The sequence below is a fragment of the Struthio camelus genome, chromosome 1 (assembly GCF_040807025.1).
Source record: "Struthio camelus isolate bStrCam1 chromosome 1, bStrCam1.hap1, whole genome shotgun sequence".
NCBI classification, from domain to species: Eukaryota; Metazoa; Chordata; class Aves; order Struthioniformes; family Struthionidae; genus Struthio; species Struthio camelus.
Window position 1 is genome coordinate 98,284,127 of NC_090942.1, and position 21,735 is coordinate 98,305,861.

A 21,735-nucleotide genomic window follows, 5' to 3' on the forward strand; every position below is an offset into this window, starting at 1 on the left:
ACCGTTACGTGAGGGGAAGGCTGCAGGCACGTTTAAACAGCCTTAGGACCTCTCTGAGTATCAGAACCTTGTGAAATATCCATACGTCCACATCATTTAGATTTGCAAAATGCCTTTACTCGACTCCCATTAGCCACTGGGCTAGAAACTGACCACAGCCATATTTTATATGAACAAGTGGAAAAACAAAGAAAGGAACAAATGACAGTATGTGCTGTAAGCCACCTCTGAAGTAAGCCTTGCTTGCTCTCCCCTTCCAGAGGGCTCAGCTACAGTATAATCAAAACCAGGGTGAAGTCACAGCTGCGACCACAAATCAACAACATTCTCTTGCAAGTATGAAGCTCATGTAGCAAAATTGTGGGGTCCTTATGAAGCAACAAAAAGAATATATGAATTTTCCCCATTTGCCCTCTGTCAAAGTATGGAGGGTGGCCTCAAGACATACAATTTCAAACAAGGAAGGGGGAGAACTCAGGGACACACAGGAGGTACAACTACCTTGCTTACCAAACTGCAGTCCGCTTCCTTCTTTTCTAGGAGGAGGCAATTTAACTTTACAACTTTTAAAAAGCTTCCTATTAGAAAGCTGTGGTTTCAAATGCATATTTATTGCATTTTCCAAAGTTGCGTCATCAGACCTGGGCATACTCCTAGGGGAGCGGAACGTCCAAAACTGTAAACCATTACAATAAATAGTAATGAATGCCATGGCCAGTAAAACCTGTAATCTGAACACACAGAAAAATTAATTTCACTGTGTACAGCTACTTCTCAAACTGTGCTTTTCACATTTTCCTGGCAAACACATACAGCCACAGTCACCAATTAATAAGAACAATATAAAAAAAGCCATCACAAAGTCATGATTTTACTTTGGCTTATTTCAGGCAATAGGTAATCTCAATTGAAATTGAGACAATGAAACAACTGCTTCAAAAACGAAAAACCAACTATACTGCTGATTTGAGAATCCAACCTAGAAGCTCATGTTTCCTTTGTGTTCATCTGCCTGGATGAACAGCAATTCCTGTAACAAAAAAAAGGACATTTCAGTTCAAAACACTAATGCTACCTTGACTTCAGCTTCCACTCAGGTCCAGAAATGAAAGCACTGAGAACTTCTCAGGAGCAGCGAGCACCTTGCCACCCTAGGGCTCCCTGGAGAAAGTCACGCAATCCGCCATCAGTCACCACAAATCATGGTGACAGCACAAGCACATGGGCAGCATTTGTGGGACACGATGACAGTGGTATGGGACACAGTCAAGCCGTACTCCTTGTTCAAAGGGTAGGAAAGAACCCAGGCCATTCTCCAATATTCTTTCCTTACACTGAAAATCAAAATCTATAACACTTGTTCAATAGGAAACAGTGTAACTATATGTTTGGAGAAAAGTTGCAATGACAGGATTGATGATTTAAGAGGGATTTAGTTCCCATTGGACTCCAGGTAAAGAAGCAGCTGGATATATATCATTCGGATATTAAATATGGACTATGTGAGCGTGGGGGCGAGGAATCTTCTCCTGTCGTCAACATTTTGCTATGTTGTGTTATTTTACAGTTGTACCTCAAAAAAAGCAAAATATCAGAGCAGATTTCTCGCACAACTCAAAAATTGTCTCATTCAGAAAAGACATGTTAGTCTGTTATTACAAACTTAACTTTTTTCCATCATTAACGACAACACATTAACAGAATAATAACGTGCAATCACACTGTTTCTGTACTACAAGACATGAAAAAAAACTCTCAGTATTTCCCAAACTACAGGAACACAACAAAACCGCAGAACGTAATACAAGTCTCAGCTTTGGAACATCTAAGGAAAATCCAGCCCACAACTAAAAGAATCTAAAATACAGGAAAAAGAAACTTTAGTGATTTCACATCTGATAAGACAAACCAACGAAAGGTTATTGTCTGATTTCTAGATAGCAGCAGAATCTAGTCATTGATAGAGACTATGTGAAGGGCTCTGGTTAAAAATAAAACAGAACAAAAGCCGCAGAAATCCTAGGTTTAAACACAAGCCAATCTCATATGATTGGGGCCAGCATGACAAAAGCAGTAAGATTCTCCAAACAGAACAATATTATTCTAAATAGCTTCTGTGAGCTAAATACCTTCCATTGCCAGACAGCGCACAAAAAAAAAAAAAAAAAAAAAGAGGACTGAGGAAGCATAAAGATTAATCAATTTTCCTGAAAGCTTTTTAAATTTGGGAATTTCAGATTAGACAGAAGTTCACAAACTTCCAGAACCTGCCTGATGTGTGGTCTCTGTTGCTTCAGATGCAAAAAAAGATGATGGGACACTGAAGGGCAGGCGGGGAAGAAAATCAAATACAGTTTCAGAAAGCCCTGAAAGCTATATCTCGATATTTCACATAATTTCAATAGCCACAAAAGTGGATACAATTGTATATTAAAAATACCAATCAATTAATCCTTATACAGAAGTTCTGAATACGTGAAGTGCCAAAACAATTGTTTTAAGTACACCATCCCACACAATACGATGGAAAACCGAGATTTTGGTTTATCACAAGTTATTTTATTCATGTCATGACAACATTAGGGGGCATCTGCAGGTTTTCGCCCCGCTTCTCCCTCACCAAACAAGTCATCTACTTTCCAAGTAGGCTGCAAACGAGCAAACCAATGGAATAATGATCTCGACTGTCTTAGCCAGCTCTCCATAGACATGAGTTCACAAGAGAGGTAGCCATGCCACTTCCTCAGACATTAGTAAAGACTTTTGATCTTTCTTTGAAGAAACTTTTCTCAGGATATTTAAAAGTCTGTGGTTTATTTTCATGTGCGGAGAAAAACAAAGCTGAGGAGAATACTCTCACACAAAGAAAGGTCTCAGCAAAGCTATGCTTGTCAAAAATACCCCTGAAGAAAAAGCAGAAAATTAATACACACTCACTTTGAAGGTGCAGATTTTTATTCCATAGTTCTCACTATGATCCTTGCTGCCTATTTCACGACTCATACATGTATGGCACTCCATGCAAACATCAAACCTGGATTAAAAATGACTGAAATTGAAATGAAGATAGTCACAAGGGGTTTAAGAAGTTTCGTCTTGGAAACTCTGGACCAGTTACTGTGAGCTAACAAGTTATCTTACATTCTACCTTTTTCACTGATAGCAAATGCAAGGTAATTCAACTCTATTTACAGCTCTTTTGCGGCAAGCTAACAAAAGACCACTTATTTAGTGTTTGCCACAAAACCCCAAGCATAGAGTTACTTGTTTGTGTAACTAAGACCTAAGAATAACATAGGTGCACACTAAATACACAAATACATTCCTAAAAAGGTATACACAGACATACACACACACACACACACATAAGTAGACACTGAAACACAAGAAATGCCAGTAGTTTCTTCTTTTTCTTTTGCCCCTAACTATTATAGCTAATAATATCATAACATTGCATTTCTTCAATTAGATTCTTTGGGGAGAGATGCGATTAGAAGCTGCTTTTCAGCATGACCTTATACCACATTAGCAGCATATTTAAGGGCACACAAGCACATGGCTTGTCACAAGCACTTCTCCGTCATTCTACTTTGCACCAAAAAGGAACGGCCATATTACTGAAGATGGTGTGTTGGCTGGCGGAGTCACGAGTGTGCATGCCTCTGCGTACAGGGGCGTGCAGGGACTTAATCACTTAAGTCAGATATACAAGACTTGCACTGGATGATTTAAACTTCTTTTGTCTTTTATTCTTATGGACTTCTCTACATTCTATTTATGCTTTGCCCATCATTACTTTGAACAAATAATTTAAAAAATGAAGAGGTCTGACATGCTACTGAGTAACATCGCAAGAAAAATATCCAATTGACAGAATTTCAGGTCTGCCTAGATGATTAAAATAGAATGTTACATGTTCCCATTCTGAGGAAGGCAGGAGATTTTTGGAGGAGGTTAACACTATAAAAATGCAAAAAAATTTAAATCTTTATGTCACAAAACTCAATTGTAAATTTTTATAGGATTAGCACACAGTGACCGCTCTTTGGCTCTTTCAGCTCTGCTGAAGACACCAAAATAAGTGTGGGCAATAATCTATCTTGTCAAGAAGTCAGAAATAGCTGCTTTTTAGATTCCCCATTTATCAAAAACACATTCAGCCCAAGGAAGGAAGGGTATATGCCTGCCAGTGGGGTGACCAGCTAACCCACAGCATTTAGATGTCCATGTTGATGGAGAAACTTCCCCTGGATTTTAAAATTGCCAAGAGTGTTTTAGACTTGCACAAAATGAATTCCGCTGCTGAGACAGTTTCTTCAGGTTTATTTGTACTATGTTTGGTACAAGGAGATTAACTAATCCTGACTAGGGCCTCTATAAGATTTCTTTTATTAAGTCTCTAATGGAGAAAGGAATGGGGAGAGTAAAAACCAAACCCACAGATATTGACACATATGCCTGACACATATGTGCCTGTCAGGCACATGGATCTGTTTGGAAACATTAAGTCCTGAGTTACGAATATAAGAACTAGATCACATCAGTAACCTGTTGAACATATAATAAAAGTCAGTTAAAAACGCCTTTAGTAAAATTGCAAACAAACAAATAGAAAAAGAAACATTCAGGAGACAGAAGCCAAATTACTTACCCTTACAGAAAACATTTTCGCTAGTCCTGAAATCTAAAAAACAAAGTAGCTTTGTTTTGGAAGGTATATAAGAAATATTTTTTCTTTCTGTTTATACTCTTGCATATTCTTATTTTACAAATAAGAGTAGCTAGCCCCTTTTTGAATCCTCAAATACCCTGCTTCAGCAGTGATCTCACTTGTGGTATTGTAACATAATCAACATGTTATGCACCACGCAAAACCCCACTTGTTTCACAAGTCTGAATATGTCACCATTCAATTTCATGAATACCCTCATGATGTATGATTCTGGGAAAAGGTCAGCAGAAGTTTCCAACCTGCTATTCCTAAAGATTTACTCAGCTCGTTTCTCTAAAGCAACGAGGCTACGCACCTGGTTCAGCCAGGAGTCCCCTTCTGAGCCAGTGGCTCAAGTCAGAGAGAAAGGGTAAGAGGTCTCAAAGATAATGACGTTTCTACAAGTTTCAGGAAAACTGGTGCCTTTGGAAAGAGCCAAGAGACTGCCACAATGAGGAAAAATTGAAATGTGAGATTCAAAATCAGCCACAGCCCCTGCTACCTTATGCCCAGGTGTTCTGGGGAAGGGCAAAAGAGCTGAGCATATCAGGGCTGAGGGGAACTTTGCAGGGAACAGTTCAGAAAACTAAAGGTTTTGTCGAAGAGAGACAGAGAAGGCTGAGGAGGCAGTGGAAACTTGGGGTTGTTATGGGGGTTGGCCACAGAAAAAGTGGGAAGAATTAAGAGAAGCGAGGAGGAAAAGCAAAGGGAAAGAGGAGAGGAACTAGCTTTGTTAATGCTTGGTGTACGTAGATGGACATAGACCTAGAGCAAACCAAGCTCCATTAATTCAGCTTCTCTCTACCTAAGCTTCTTTTCCTTTTTTTTTTTTTTGTCTTCCTTAAAGTGTACTTGGCCATATAGTTTACAGTACTTAAGCTAAATTGAAGTTGCATTTTCCTGCTTACGTAAATGTCTACAACCCAGTTAATTTCAGGGCATTTAGGAAAAAGGATGAATTTAGGTGCATAATTTCTAAGATAGAAACATTTTCTTCTCATGTAGAACTATTTTCAGTTTTTGCTTTGGATAACACTGCAATTACAGAATAATTATACACCAGAACGAAGATTACAGCAGCTGAATAATAAGTATTAAACCATAGTGTATTAAATAATGTCAACTGTTTCTTATGATTATAAAAAAAAAAAAAGAAAACTGTTCACAGTGCAAACTCACATAATTGAAATGGAAGCTGCTGAGTTTTATTTCAGTATGCTTTACTAATAAAAATCTGTTACACAGAAAACTGAGAGATTCATGTTTTACACTGAAAGAGAAACAGAAATAATGGCAGCGTACAATTTACCTTTTCATACCTTTGGAACTCAATGTTATAATAGCACATACATCAAAAATATCCATCTCTTGCACTAATTCTTAGAAAGCACCCATTTTAAGTGTCTAATTACAAAACAAGTGTGTGAAACCTTTTACTTACAAAAGGATAAAGCTAAACTCAGGTGAGCAAATAGGGAAAAAAATTGCCCATCTTAATCTCTTAAAGCACTTCAGTGTAATCGCATAAAATTCCCCATAACCCTCAATTATCACAAGTAGGAAGTTAAAGAAATTCCAACTCTTTTAATTTTGTTCCTCCTCAAACTCCTCAGCCCATGAAAGCATGGAATCATGCTAGTGCTCTGTCACTGCTATTGTACATGCAAGCTATAGTCCATGTACAATGTCAGAATCATTCTCCCATTAAAACCAAAATCTTTAAACAGGTCTAGTTCAAAGGCGAATCCAAGAAAGAGCTTTGATACATGGTCAATTTACCATATCTCAGCTGTGCATTCTAGCCTTGTGACATGCGATAAACCACCTCAAATAAATCTACTATGTCTAACCCATTTGCTATATAAACTGTACATGTATAATGTAATAAGCGTACTGTAATTTTCTAAGATTACCACGCACTTAGCAAAATGCTGGACCACAAACTAGAAGAGTTTCAGTCAGTCTGTGGAAGAGACAGACAAAATGTTTAGCAGGAGCAGAAAGTAACGCAAGTGTCTGTGTTTTACATAAAAGAAGTTCCAAGGTAAGACCGGAGACAGGGAGAAACTGTGCTAGAACACTTTCTCAAAGCCCTGATTTCCGAAAGGGAACCTGCGTGGAAGCCAGGGCTTTGTGACTGCAGAACAGGTGCCCAGTTGTGCCAAAGAAATGTTATGTGATACACAGCACAGAGCCCAAACTCCGATTTTTCTCAAGAATCACCACGGAGAAAATAGGACTAGTACCCAGACCACTTTGAGTTCAGGATCTAATGCTTACCATGGTTTTACAGTCCATTTGAAGAACCCAGCGTAAAACTGATCTAACATATAACAGGATTTGACATTTCTCAATAGGAATATACTAATTACTAACTATATTTTCCTATATTGAAAAATTCAAGTTCATTCCAAACAAGCAGGTTATGCTATCAGAGCATTAGGAACAGAATTTTTAAATTGCCACAGTATGAACACAAACTTATGTGCGAGAACACGACTTGAGACGCCAGCTATAATTACCCTGGGAATTTTCACCACTGTGAATAGGAGTGAAGACCTGAATCACAAGATCACACACAAGTACCGAGAAGACAAACAACTGACATAGCCATATTCTTGAGCAGGAACTGGTGAAAACTTTCTGCACAGACACACTCTTCTACAAAATATTATGAGACTCTACAGCTCTCAAGTGCAAAATGGACAGGGAAGAAGACCTTACATAGTCACAATCAGTGCCTATGGGCAAAATGCTATGGGAAAAGGGGGAGGAAGAGAAAACAATGTCTAGCGAGAGTGCCACAGCACCTTTACCCTCAGCTGAGTAACATGACAATTCTCTCTAATTCGCTGCAAAGGCATCTTTTTGTCTCAGAACAGGCTCCCTGACTCTGAGGGATGAGAAAGCCAGCTAGTGATCAGATGAACATAAACCACCACTGGCACAAAAATGACATCTAATTTTCACCCACGCACTTTTCCTGTCTGGGAGTATTTACATTCTCTGTTGAATCCAGATTTTCTTCCCATTTGAGTAACTGCTCTTCTAAATAGTGACAGAACGGTTCCTGCAGCACCCTCGGGGATTTCAAAGACCAAGAGTTGACAGGATCCAAGGAGAGAGAAACAGACTCCTCATTTATTCTCTCTTGCTCCTACTCGACTCCCTGTGACTGCACACAGCACGCCAACAGACGTGTCAGGCAGGCAGGTAACCAACCCTCAGCAGCTCTCACAGATAAAGTTTGGCTTTGCAGATTCCATGCCAGGATGGAAACACTTACTTATCCCACAGAGCCCCCAGGTGAGGCACCCACTGAAGAAGAGAACTCTCTTTATTACCTGGGCTATGCACCAAAAGAGCACAAGAGTCTACTGTGATAAAGAGCACAGATCCAATGAGATAATCAGCCAAGGTAAAACAGAACAGCCCTCTGGATAGAGGCCACTGCAACTGGTTTTCAGGAAAATGCTGTGTAGCAGTTAGCCCAAAAGGGCGGGCTGTATCTTTGGAAGTAGTGCCAATGTACCACAAAGCACTGTATTGTCCGCTCAGTGGAAGGATGAAAGACGTAATACTGAGATGTGCATTCTGTCAGGCAGCAGCAATTGCAGAAAAGGCTCACTGACGCTACTGAGGTGACCAGATCCAGGGATTCCAATTCATAAAAGGACTTTTTCATCTCTTCCTGTGACACAGCATGGTTTGATTGATGTGGCCTGAGGGCAAGCAAGACTACTGGAGAAGAACAAGACAAACCTCATCCTTTCTCTGGAGGAGGACGGGATGTGGCGATTGGGCCCAAGTCCCTTCCCGTGCCTGCCCCCTGCCTGGCACACAGCCACACAGGAAAGCAGGAGAAACAGGACATAAAAGTGACTTCTCCTCGGGCATGCACATCTGGCACAGAGCTGAACATGATGCTTCAAAGTAGCTTTTGCTACATGAGATGGGAAGAAATCTCTTGTCTCAAAGGCGAGACCACTGTTTTTTTTTGCCCCAAACCATGTCCATAGTGAGGGACTTCTACAGAAGAAGGTGGCCTTGACATTTCTTTCCAAAAGTCATTATATGCTTTTGTGCTCTCCCTTTACAGTGGCAGGCTGAGCAACAGCATCACAATTCCTTTTAAAGATAAGTATGCTGGTAGGATTTCAGGAAATCAAAAGCATTGCTATATCCCTTTAAGAGATTTTGAAAAGCAGAAAGACATAATTCCTTGCTTAGTCATGGATTTTGGGAAGAAAAAGCAAGTTCTCAACAATTCAGGATCCTTGCCCTGGGATTAAGGGAAGATTTGGTCCTGTGAGGGATTTTGTTAGCTCATAAGTCAATCACTGACTAAAGAGAAAACACTGAAGGGAAAAATAGATGGAAAAAAAATGGATGTCTCTTAAAACCCTACGGTGTCTGTGGTGAAGTAATCTCTGAAAGATATTTCAGTCTTTCCCACAAAAGTGAGGGATTTCTGAACCACCTGCTTGTTCGCTGCTGCCAAAGAGACAAATGCAGTTTCATCTCCTTCAGAATATGATTGAGAGGGTGGAGACCAAGTTAACATCATAGAAACATTTGGTCATTTATTCATCTGGCTCTTCAGGAAAGTATATTTTGATCCCACAGATTACTTGCTCTTCACCAAGGAGAAGAAAATTTCTCCTTTTAACGCAAAAAGACAGCATACATGTTCAGAGATGAGCAAGCTCTTTAAAAAACAAAGCAGAAAACAAAATTATAAAAACCAACAAAAACAAAACCACCAAGAATAGATTCAAATGTAGCTGTTTAAGTTACCTGTGATAATCTGGTTTTCCAGAACTTTTCAATGCAGCCCTCACTTACTCCATTTTGAAACTGGGACCAGTCTACCAAGCTGCACTGAATCTGGCAAGCCTTGGAATCATCACCTCGTGACTTAAAGCAAGATACCACTGCAAAACCTTCAGGAAGAGAGACACACCGTAATATGAAACAAAGTATTATGATACTGTGGAATACAGGCCTTGCTCTCTTCAGTTAGCACATGTACTGCAAAGGTCAAAAGCCACAATTAAAAACTTAGTTTGTTAGAGCGTGTGGCATCTGGGGTACAAGCACACAGGGTCAGGGTTGTATGGTCCAATCTGTGGACCCATCTGGATTAAATACCCACTGCACGGTTGGTTGTGACTTCAGGTGACAGGAAATCATGAACTAGGTCCCTTTCAAACTCTTATTTGTTTTGATGCAAGCAGACATTGCCCAGCTGTAGGAAAAGCTTCATATGAGAATGCTAATGACTATCTAGTTTCTTCTGTTGCTGTAGCTACAATCTCTGCTGTGTAATGATTACTCTAAAAGAGATGAAAGATAAGAGGTCACCCCCAGCCAAATATCTTCCTCTGCCTTCTCATCTCTTAGCATTGTTGCTAGCTGTTTTCCAAGGTATTTTATACTGCCATCCTACTTGGTGGTACAGAGAAACAGGCTTAAATTAGTGCCTGTCTGGAGTTTGCCACAAAACGCAAGAGAAATCTCCCACGCTCTAGGAGAAATCACAGAGACTCTGTACGGTGAGCAACAACTCCTGTTCCAAAACAGGACACTTCTTTATGCCTTTTTTGCAAGATAACCTTTTTTGTACACAGACCCCATCAATATGCCATGTGAAAGCTGGCTGAAAGTTTTCCACTCATTAAGCTGATCTTGAGAGCCCTGGCTCTGGAGGGACGAGAGACCTTTTTGAGCGCCATGAGACAACTGATATCCACAAATTTTATGAGCCTATTAATATTTTCACCTTATTAAAAAAAAAAGTTTCTTTTCATTAACCTTCAAGCACATGGAAAGAGTTGTTTGAAGTATAAAATAACACGCTACACCAAAATACACAACTGGAAAATTTTAAGTGACGCTGTTTCCAGTTCTCATGTTATACTAGAGCCATTCAAGAGCTGAATAACATTATAGAAAACCATCACCCTCTGGACTACAAGGGATCACCTCTGTGCCATGGTAAGAGGGCAGCACAGGGCAGCTAACATCCTATCCAAACTCTCAGGAGCACTTTGAGGGTTAGTCACTTGAACAGTGCTGCATCGAGGGGTCTGACAATTTGAAGATGGGGAGGAGTTTCAAGGTAGGTGGATGAGATGTTTACTCTTCTCAGTTCTTTCACAAAGTTCAAGATAAACTTCCAGTCCCTTGTTCCCTAATTACCACTCTCTGAACAAACAACAAGAAATTGAGCAGATCAAGCCCAGATTCCGGAGGCTTCCTTCAGAACTTCCCTCCAGTCTAAAAACCCACCATGGACTTTACACTCTCTAGGCCTCCTACAGCTAATACCATGAAATTACCATGACCTGAGGCAAGGAGCAAGGCCAGTCTATTTTAGCACCAATTTCCCTTAACATCTCCTCTTTATATTGATCATCCATACCAGAAATAATAAAGGGGAAAGGAGCAGAAAGTTAAGAGTATGTGTAGGGCTGCACTTGGTATAATTATGCTTTTATATTACACAGGTTTTGTTGAAGATCTCAAAGTACTTTACACAAAAAAAAGATAAAATTTTCCAAAATTACGTGAAACACAATGTTAAACTGCCTTATCTAGACTCATCAAGCAAGACAGCTGCATTGGAGATCCCAGTCCCCTGCCATCTTACCTGACAGTCTCTACTACGATACTTCCAACAGTACCAACCTTGCTTTATTTTCCCAAGCTCAGAAATAGCGCATGGTACTGTTTGTCCTTTGTGTCTAATCACTGCATCTCCATTTAGCATAAGCTTGGGAAACAGCATACTCCCCTCGGCATCTTCTCAAAAATCAAAAGCCTCAAAAACACCACAAAAATATTCCCACTTACCCAAACTAAATTAAGCTTTAAACAAAGACACAGAAAAGACTAAGCAATAGAAATACTGATTAAATGAAGCTGTTGACCAAAAACATCTTCTAAGACACTATCAGCTTACTGAAAGATGTTTAATTACTCTCCTTTTATAAGAAAAGGTAAGTAGTGTAACAGAACAGCTTAAACTGATGAAGCACAACGACTGAGAGCTTGTAATTCTGTGCTGCTTGCCTTTGCCTGTGTATCTCAGGTCAGACTTCTAGCTCATCAGCTCAAATCCTAAGTGCTAGCTAGTGTCGCTGGACATGAACAAACAGCATATAGAAAATCGTGAGCAAAAGATGCAAATTAAATGCGTAAAGAAAATAAGATGACTAAGTTGCATTTTTTCTCTAAGAAGTACTAGTTCTCACTTCATGTAGCTTTTCTCTATGTGTGTGTAGCATTCATGACACTATGGATTTCACGTGCAGAAAATTGCATTAGCATCAGACAACGTGCAGAGCTTGAAGCTTGACAGCCTCTAATTTTGAACTAAAAATAAATGTGTGCTTGAAATCTTGTCTGTTTTTCTCCAAATCCTAGTTCAAATTCATATCAAATATCACTATCAATTGAGCAAGTAAGAAACACTCCTTTTTCCTCCAGATCTGTCATACATATAGCCTTTGACCACCACAAGTAAGACGTTAGCTCTAGTACCATAAAGTAAACAGACAACATTCTGTACAAATAATAAGAATGCCAACCAATAGTCTGTACAGGTAATAAGGCGGCCTAAATAAATCAAAAGAGAAAGAATATGTCAATATGGTAACTTATTAATACCAGCGTGTTTGTGCCTCTTATGTCAGTTACATTTACATAACTAACTAAATAAATAGCTTAAAGCATACGTTTAGTACGTATGCCACTTCAGTCTCTAATCATTTGTGTTCTTCGCTAAATCTAACAAATATTTTCATTAGCAGATTTAATAGCAGATGCACTGGCATTCAGGAATGCCAGAACAAGATGCAAGGGAAGTGCAGGTAATGACTCTGCTCAGTAGGAAGAAAAGAGGGAAGGAAAAAAAAAAAAAAAAGCACTCTGCAATTCTGCAAAGGCACTTTGTCCACAGGAGGGTGATCTATTTGGCAGGTCAACCTGTCTTCTCAGGCACGGAGTGCCTTTTGTCAGTGCAGTAATGACTGATCAAGCAGATCAAGAAGCAGGCCCAACAGGCTCAAAAGGCAGTCAAAGCTAGCCCTTTCCAGCTGTGAAAACTGTCTGCAGCATGGGGCTTTGCAGGCAAGAGCATGTGTGAAGTGCAAGAGAAAGAAGGGGAGAGTGTTTGATTTGTCAGGGTTGCTGCGACTACTGTTCTTTCAGGTTCCAAATCCTGTTTCCAGGCGCAGCCAACTCAAAAAGCTTTAAAGGGTATGAACCTCTTTGCTATGCACTGGTTCCGCTGCTCCTTCAGCGAGGAAAGCCATATTTACACTTGCTGTCACGAGTCTGATGCCCAATTGAGACTGCTGCTGCACGTGGCATGCATGCGGGGAAAACAAAGTTGGACTACTTACTCGTTTGGCAGCACCCTATACTTGCAGCAGAGTGCATGCATAAGCTCAAAGGGAATTTAGGTCATCTGATTTAACCTGCAACTCCCACATCTGGCAACGTTGCAATCACTAGCCATTAACCATATGTAAAAGCCAAGTAGGCAGACAGAGTTTTATACTCCAAGGACACCAAAGGCCTTGTTCCAAAACAGTAATACTCCATAAGCAAGATGTAAAGGGTGAGTAAGCCAAATAAGCAGACCACAAAGAAAGAAAAGAAATGACTATAAACTGAAAGGATGGGATGAACACCAGTTTCAATTAATCATAAGCAGGGACCATAGCTGGCTGGCTGCCTGCTATGATCAGCTCTCAGTTACCCATATGCACTATAACGAGGTCCTGTCTAACGTGACACTGTTAGTGCACGGCCTCACAAAACAGGTATTCAGTGCACATTGCTGCGCAAATCTGACACACCCTGGTCTTCGGAAACCATAAGAGAAGCAAGTTCTCTTATGAAAGACGCAAGATATTATGAGTGCTTTGGATTAGAGTGGAAGAGACTTCAGCTTTATAGAAAATTTCCCTTATTTTTCCTGTCATGTTTTTGATCATTTTTCCCCACTATCAATCATCATTCAAACCAAAACAAAAGCTTCTTTCCCTTCCTCAGTTCTTGCAAATAGGACAACAGAAGGATGCATTTGTAGCACTCAGTGAAAAATGACCATGTTTCAAGAGTGCAGTCACAAAGTTTAAGATTTAGATGGACAACCTGGCTGAAGAGGGAGTGCTAGAAGAACTTTACCAGTCATGGATTTGTGAGGCCAAAAAGCAGCAGCACAGTCGTCTCCAGCCTACCATAGGTGATAACAAATTTTCTGACTAAAAATCACTACTTCAAATGATTTTATTGAGCTAGAGCCTTTCTTTCATTTTTCTTTTCCAAAGTAATGCCCAAGAAGCTGATTTTAGAACTTTGAGCCATTAGCCTCACAATTTAATATGAAAAATTGTGGCAAATTTGAATTTGGAATTTGCTTAACTTCACCCTTCAACAGCATGACCAGGCTTTTGTCTGCTAGACTGTACCTGTGACCACATCACAGCTTTCCTGCAGAGGTAGACTGTAATCCATTCAATCCTTTATCTTAGCATTGATAAGCAAAACAGAGTTCCTGAGGTTAATCAATGTTTATACAGTGTTACTCATTAATCTGCAAAGGAATTACAGCATATTTATGTAACTGCAGCACTTCAAAGCTGCCTAGTTAGAATAGGCTCTCCCTTTGGCTAGATACTAATACCTGTATTACAGCCTCAGAGTTTAGCACCAAAGAAATAGTATGTTTTCACACCCCATGGTTATCAGAGGAGACACTGTGATCAATAAGGTGGGGGTTTGGGGGGCTGTTTTTTTTTTTTAAAATAATTTAAAATTTTTTTTTTAAATTGAGGCTTCTGCCTTGTGCTCTGGATGTGCTGACTCTTACATAGCCCATATTTGGCAAAATGGTAACTGTGTGACTCATGGTAGCGGAGGACAGCTTTTGTTGTGCCCTCCCTTGGAAAGAGAAAGAAAAACAAAGCATAGCTATCCCAGTAAGGGGTGGGATGTTAAGCAATATGAACAGAAACATCTTTCAGGTGAAAGCTCTCTAAACTTCGACTTGCCTCACCATAGAAGCACTATCTGAAAGGCAAGGTACCCGCTATCTCTCAAATGGGAAATTGAGTCTGCTGTGATGTATCTGGTGCTGCCGATAAAGTTGCTGCCTTTGGAAATATTAAGGATGTAACTCTTGCAAATGCATAGGACCAGTAAGACTCAAGCACTTCACTACACCTCAACATCCAGTAAAGATCACAGCCTAGCGCTGTTGGTTGACATGAGGTTGTCGGCTCCACTCAGATGACATACAGAGCTATGTGCAGCAGGGAAAAATTCTAGTCTGGAGGGAATACTACCTTCCGTGAATCATGGTAATAGTTTTATATTCTCTTTTAGTGAAAATATTTGTTTTTTCTTCCCTTCCCTTCAGCTTCAGAGATATAAACCATGCGCTCCAGAAGTAACAGCACAGAAAGCCCAACCAGATCCAAGCTGTGCCAGCAAAGGCCAAAAGACCGCCATAAAGAAGATGCTGGTTATAGTGGGAGAGGAAATGTGCAAAGAAGGCAGAAGGAAAAGGACATTGTAGCCCAAACCGGCACCATCCTAAGCAGCCCTAAGGCAGAGAAAAAACAAAGAAGTTCTTTCAAGAAAACAGAGGATCTCTCTCGTGATGACCTACTATTTCTTCTTAGCATCCTAGAGGGTGAATTACAGGTGATTTATTCTCTTATTTTATGTTCCAGATCAAAGCGTTATTTTTTCACTTTACTGCAAACACATACTGCTTTCATTTTAAGGAAACATCCTACCTAATTTGCTGCAGGAGGACAAACATAAACCGCAACGTACATACAAATGCAACTTATCCAAATGCTAGGAATAGCTATCAGCTGGAAAAGGTGATCTTTGCACCTCCCCAAAATGCAAGCAAAATTTATTCACAATATATCTTTGTCAGACTGGAAACATTCTTGGTCCACTGTGAATGATCACATAACTCTCAAAGCAGAGAGCCCACAAAACTTTCCTCTTACGCTGTCCTGTTCTATTAAGTACTTAGAATACAAATTATGTCATTGTAAAAACTACTTGGAGAACGTTTTAGAGACTTTCAAGACCTGTCACGTAATTATATCTCATCTCCCCACTCCTAAGAAGTCATGAGTATTAGTCCCTATGAATCAGTATGACCCAGGTCACCAGAAGTAACTTAATCAACTCTATTCTAACATCCTTTGTTAGCAACTCAAAATGCCCATTTTAGTTCCTGTAAGATGAAGAGTAGGTAAGTGCTGGGAGCCGCTTAGCCCAGAAGATACTGCATTTCAAAGATAAGACAATTTTTCTATCTGAAAAAAGGAGCCAGCTGCCAAATGGTAAACAATGCCCACCCTGGCCACATATAATTTAGGGAACCAGGTTTCTAGAGGGAAAGGGAGGAGATCTTTCTGTGGCAGGCTGATTGCACAGAAGTAGTGACAGCGCCACTTAAAACCGCTCACCAGCAGAGAGGCGATCAAACTGGCCAAAAGTGGCATAAATGGCTTCACCACATGGTTTCAGGGTTCATCATCTAGACAGTACCTGGGTAGCTCCATTCTTAACATAAGGATATATTTACATAATAATATATGCTTATAGAAGTGCTTTACAGAACACACATGCAATATTAATACTTTTTCCACAGAGGTACCCATCTCTAAGGTCTCCTGCTAATTATTATGGAACATTTCATCATGTGAAAACAGGACAATTTGTGTGTTTGTGAAACACTACTTTTTCTGCCTTCTGCTCACTTGCTCTTTCTTAATTTGGATTAAAATTGAGGTGTCACATGCTCCTCCCAAATAGTTCTCTCTTCCTTTCAGAAATTGAAGCCAATGTGTATATATACGCATATATGCTTATACTCTTATATTTAAAACTGGAACAGGATGAAATAAGAAATTGTAACATAATAAAGCTGAAATGAAAATTGTAGATTGCGCCTGTCACTCAAAATAAAGCATTATAAATGAAACAAGTAGGAAGCCTTCTTTTTTATTCCCAACTTTCCACCTCCTATAATGCCAAGTCAAATCTTCTAAAAATCTGTTGTCAATCCAACCACAATTAAGTTTCAAAGTTAGATGCCATACCTAGTTGGATGCCCTTACTCTCCCATTCCAGAACACTTCAGGTGCACACAGATCACTCTTCTGGTTTTTTTCCATAGTCTTAAGGATTAGAAATAGATTTATTTTTTTTAAATAGAAACACAAATATGGGTACAGGAATGCTTCTGTCAACAGCAGTCAGACTGGCATTGCTACCTTATCCTGATCCAGCCCTCTTTCCGATTCCCACCCTTCCTATTCTGCCTTTCCAAGATCAGCATTTGCTCCGTTTTGTTTAACGGATTGTTTCAAACAACGGACATTTAAGAGACAGAAGTCATGCAGTTATGCCACTGTTGTGGAGGCAGGGGGTAACCCTCACCACCAGAGGATACTGGAAAAGGTGGCTGGGCACAACCCAAAGGAAGATAGTGACCTAAACCAGATCTGCCCCCAATGGAAATCTTCACTTAATCAGATATTCTCATGAAAGAACATGATCATTACTTCAAAATAGGTAGCGCAACACTTGCAGCAGGTATTCTTTCCCCTCCAACTTAATATCTACGGGATAAGAACTTTACAGCAAGAAGGCATTGTATTTGTTTCCTTTGTATTAAAAAAAAAAAAAAAAAAAAAAAGGGAATCTATAGAACATTTCAGATATGCAGATACACACAGCATGTTTCTCCAGCATGAACTTAGACAGCAATGTAAACCAGGAAGAAATGTGCACCTGCCAGTTTGTGCAAGAATTTCTAAAATATATGAGAACACAATGTATCTACTCTTCGGCAACAGGATGTCATCAGATATTTTATATGATTAAGAAAATGAATGCAGAGACTTCTTAAAAAGTATAATCTAAAAGTGTACTTTGTACTTTTCTTTTTTCCAATATGACATCATTTTTGGAAACCCAATCTCATGTTTCATTTCCAGATAACACCACTTTATGTTAATTGCTACCTTTTAAAATGTGTTTTAGTATGCACTCACAAATTGATAATGCCACTTCTGTAGTTACTTCCAAAAAAACCTTGAAGCCACAAGGCTGCTTGTTATCTGAGGGCACGTGCGCAACTGTGTGCACATCTACATACTTATTATAAATACAGAAAGTATGGTTTCATACTCGCATGCACACATACATAGGACCTACTATGTACAGGACCTACTGCCAGCTTTGAAAGCAATTCATCTTGTTTTAAAGAGCTGCCCTTATTGCATGCTTTTGGAATGTGTGCTGTGAAAGGTCACAGCCCTGCACCATGCACCTCGCTAGTTCAGCACGCAAACGTGCTCTATGCAACAACGGAAGACGACCAGGCTACTGCAGGCTGGTTTCAACTACAAAAGCCACCTTTGTACTCTACCTACACAGAACGTGCAATGCTTCCGGACTTCACAAGCCATCATAAGTCTTGCACCAAAAATTAAAAACCAGCTCCTAAAGCCACAAGTCATGCTTTGTGCTGAGAGTTTTGTATTGTGACTGCTACACGCTAGACCTGAAACAACATTATAATCTAACCATTAACAAAGTACTTAAGCATTGAAGAGGGTTCTGAAAACGTCATATTTTATGCAGGACTCTCAAAACCTGAAGACCAATACCTCCTCCATGCTTCTTAACTGTTTTGATGTTAATAGCCATCTTTGGGCACTTTACCTACAGCAATCTAAAAAAAGGTTTTTAATTGTCTTAACATCAACATCAGAAAGTGTCCAACTAACATGTTAATATACAATTCCAGTTTAACAAAATAAAATGTTATATTATGTTTCTGCAGGCTCAAGATGAAGTTATAGGAATCCTTAAGGCTGAAAAAATTGACCTGGCTTTGCTTGAAGCACAATACGGCTTTGTTACTCCCAAGAAGGTGTTAGAAGCCCTCCAGCGAGATGCTATTCAAACAAAGGCTGTACCCTGGCAAGAAGATATCTACGAAAAGCCTATGGGAGAGGTATGAGTACACAGTTGATGCTTAGCTATAGTCCCCTCTGAACTCACTGACTTCAAGGGAAGAAAGCAATGCGCTCTAAATCTAGAATCTGACATGGGTTTAAGTGGCAGCAGTCACTTAAAGTCCAGGACATTAGGGCTCCTTAATAAAAACAGGTAGTCAATGATCCTTATTTTATAGTACACGCTGGGGGCTATAAACATGGGTAACACGTCTGCCTCAAACTCCGATAACCAGCCTTCCATCTTTGCTACGTTTTTCATTTCTCCTTTCTGTGTTCTAAATTCCCAACTCATACAAATATATCTATTACCATTAGTATAACTGAAGTCATGTTACCAATGAATGACAAGAACGCATTCAGCAGTAAGGGCACAGCTGTCCGTCTTTGTATATCCCAGCTCCCACTAATCCTATGGGAACCACAGATATACATGATTGGTTGGAGTAGTTACTGTAATGAAATCTCATTAGAAACTTCATCCAGACAGAGTCACGTATTTAAGTAAAATTTAGTTGAATTACCCTGTAGCAGAAGCCATATTTTCTGAACAATGCTCATGTGAATTTCATTTCTGTCCTGTAATGCAAATCATTGGATATTAAAAAGCCTTCATATCTGAATAAGTGCTTTTTTTCAAATAAGAATTTTCCCACAGTGTCTCCTCTTGAATTTAGATAAACATGTTTTTAATATGCTGCTCATTACAGATAATCATCATAAAAAGAAAAGCAGAAGTTATGAATAAAATTCTTCTACCAAGTGTTTTCCAAGCCTTCCGAATAGAAATATACTCAGGGATACAGAGTTCACTTTAGAGAAAATAATGTCAGACAAAAGGTCAACCCTCATTTCATAGGCTCAAAGGTTAAAAACTCTGCCTATAATCTAAAACAGATATAAGTTCAGCTGCAGAGGTTAATTTATTTTAGAACATTGTGGCATTATGTCACAGAAATTTTGAGTACGAATGGAAGTGATCTGAAGAGAAGTCCAAAAAAACCTGAAACATATGTAAAGTAACAGACTGAACTGAAGTTTATACACGCTTTTTCCTTCTTACTCTTAATGGCACAGAAAGGATTTCTAACACCACTGGATTTGGCACTTCCAAAAGGCAGAGGTAAACATTCTGAGAGCAAATGAAGTTGTGGGGCAGCACTGGCACTCTGCATACCTTGGTAAACCAAAGGACGCCATAATCGCCAAACATATTTTCAGTTTCAAACCCCCTAAATTAAGGTAGAGATCCATTTAGTTTTTGTTTAGGTTTTTTCCAGAAGTTTACAAAAACCACAGGAGACACAGAACCGGTCACAAAGTATAGGAATGCAGCATTTAAATTTCCTCATACCACTGGGACAATGTACCTCGGTCTTTGCCTACAAAAATCTCTGCTAGTTCGGTTTCTCTCAATCTTGATAATTTAGTCTTGTAGCCTTGAACACAGAGGAACTTCACAAAAGGTCAGCTGAAAATTCGGTGGATCTCATCTGTGAGATTCCTGGCCCTTTAACATTCTCTCACAAGTCACCCCTCTGCCATAAACACTACCGAGTTTTGCTTGGCAAATTTGGTTAAGAATGCAGTGGTAAAACTTCAGTGACAAGACAACAGGATTCCAGGATTCATAGACAAAAGAAATCTAGCATAACAGAAAACAGTAGTAACCTCTCTTCGTAAAAATTATGAGGATGGTGATAGACCAAAAATGTCTTCCTTGCTATAGAGATTTATTTTTTGAGAGCAGAGGATTTTCAGTCAATTCTAGTCTATAGCTGTTTCTTTCTGCAACCTTACAAATGCCAGATAAGCTTACTCTTATTCCTCTCAGTGAAGGATGCAAAAAATCATCTAAGTGTTTAAAGAATAGCCTTTTTTTTTTTTTTTGCGTCTGTCTGACATTCTGACATATAAGGTCTGAAAAGGTTTTCCATCTTTACATGGTTTAGACTATTATTCAGTTATCCATGAAAAACACTGGCTCCACATTAATTGCTGCTTCTCTAGCATGGAAGATGAACAGTCTTCAAAATTCTAGTAAATACAGCATAGGAACCATTTTACCAGATTCAAAAAAAAAAAGAAAAAAAGAAGGTAGTGATGGGGGAGACGAGAAGAAGATAGAGAGGGAGAAATTGTAGAATTAATGGTGTCTTTTCTCGTGTTTGAAATCTTCCCGGACTTTGAAAGCCACTCTGATTTATTACTCTCCCTAGCCTCTAATAATATAGCCAAAGATAAAAAATCTGGGGCTCTGCTGTCTGAAATTGGATGAACAATGACTGCCACCACTTTGAGATGTCCTCCAAAAGCACCAAAACTAGAAGAAAGTCTATATTCTGCTGATGCAGGACAAGGATAATCCAAAATGTAATCCATTTTTAAAATCCCAGTGCCAATCAACTGGGGGAAAGATGTATTCTCATTTTCTGCTTAACAAAGTATATCTGACCACATCCTCACAACATCTTTCCAGTTTTCGTCAGAATTTTTCAGTGAAGAAGGTACAAGGCAAGAATGGGCTACAGATGCAGAAATAGACTGAAACAATAACACTGACAACTTAGCAGTCAGGAAAAGCAGACCAATGTATCTGCACGGAAATTCGGCTCAGCTAGGGTTGAAAAAGACAAAGCAGCAACCTCTGATTCTTGCTCAGAAAAATCCAAGTCTCCAGTAATCCTAAACTCAGGATTATACATTTATACACACACAATGACCATGATGGCATTATTAACTGGGATAACATTTCACTAAACTTTGGATGCATATGAAGAAATGTAAATAACTGGATTTTATTCTGGTGTAGTGCCAAACACAAAACAGTCTAGAGAGAAAGGTCAGTTCCAGCATAGCGGACATGAGAGACACCATTCTATTTTGACTTCAGACACAAGTTGGCGGCAAAACGTTTTTAAATGATTAAATTCCCATGAATTTTTAGCTTGCTCA

General features: G+C 39.4%; 2 protein-coding genes across 14 annotated transcripts in view; one reads left to right on the forward strand and one right to left on the reverse strand.

The window, feature by feature from the left end:
- Nucleotides 1-21,735, reverse strand: part of CMSS1 (cms1 ribosomal small subunit homolog) — a 250,534-nt gene that overhangs the window by 143,112 nt on the left and 85,687 nt on the right. The window lies entirely within an intron of this gene.
- Nucleotides 1-21,735, forward strand: part of FILIP1L (filamin A interacting protein 1 like) — a 215,544-nt gene that overhangs the window by 109,709 nt on the left and 84,100 nt on the right. For all 8 annotated transcript variants that reach the window (XM_068960150.1, XM_068960135.1, XM_068960126.1 and 5 more), the window contains 2 exons: nt 15,144-15,430; nt 18,606-18,779. In XM_068960150.1, coding sequence (XP_068816251.1) covers nt 15,161-15,430; nt 18,606-18,779 — 444 coding nt within the window. In that variant the 5' untranslated portion in view covers nt 15,144-15,160. The remainder of the gene's footprint in view (nt 1-15,143; nt 15,431-18,605; nt 18,780-21,735) is intronic.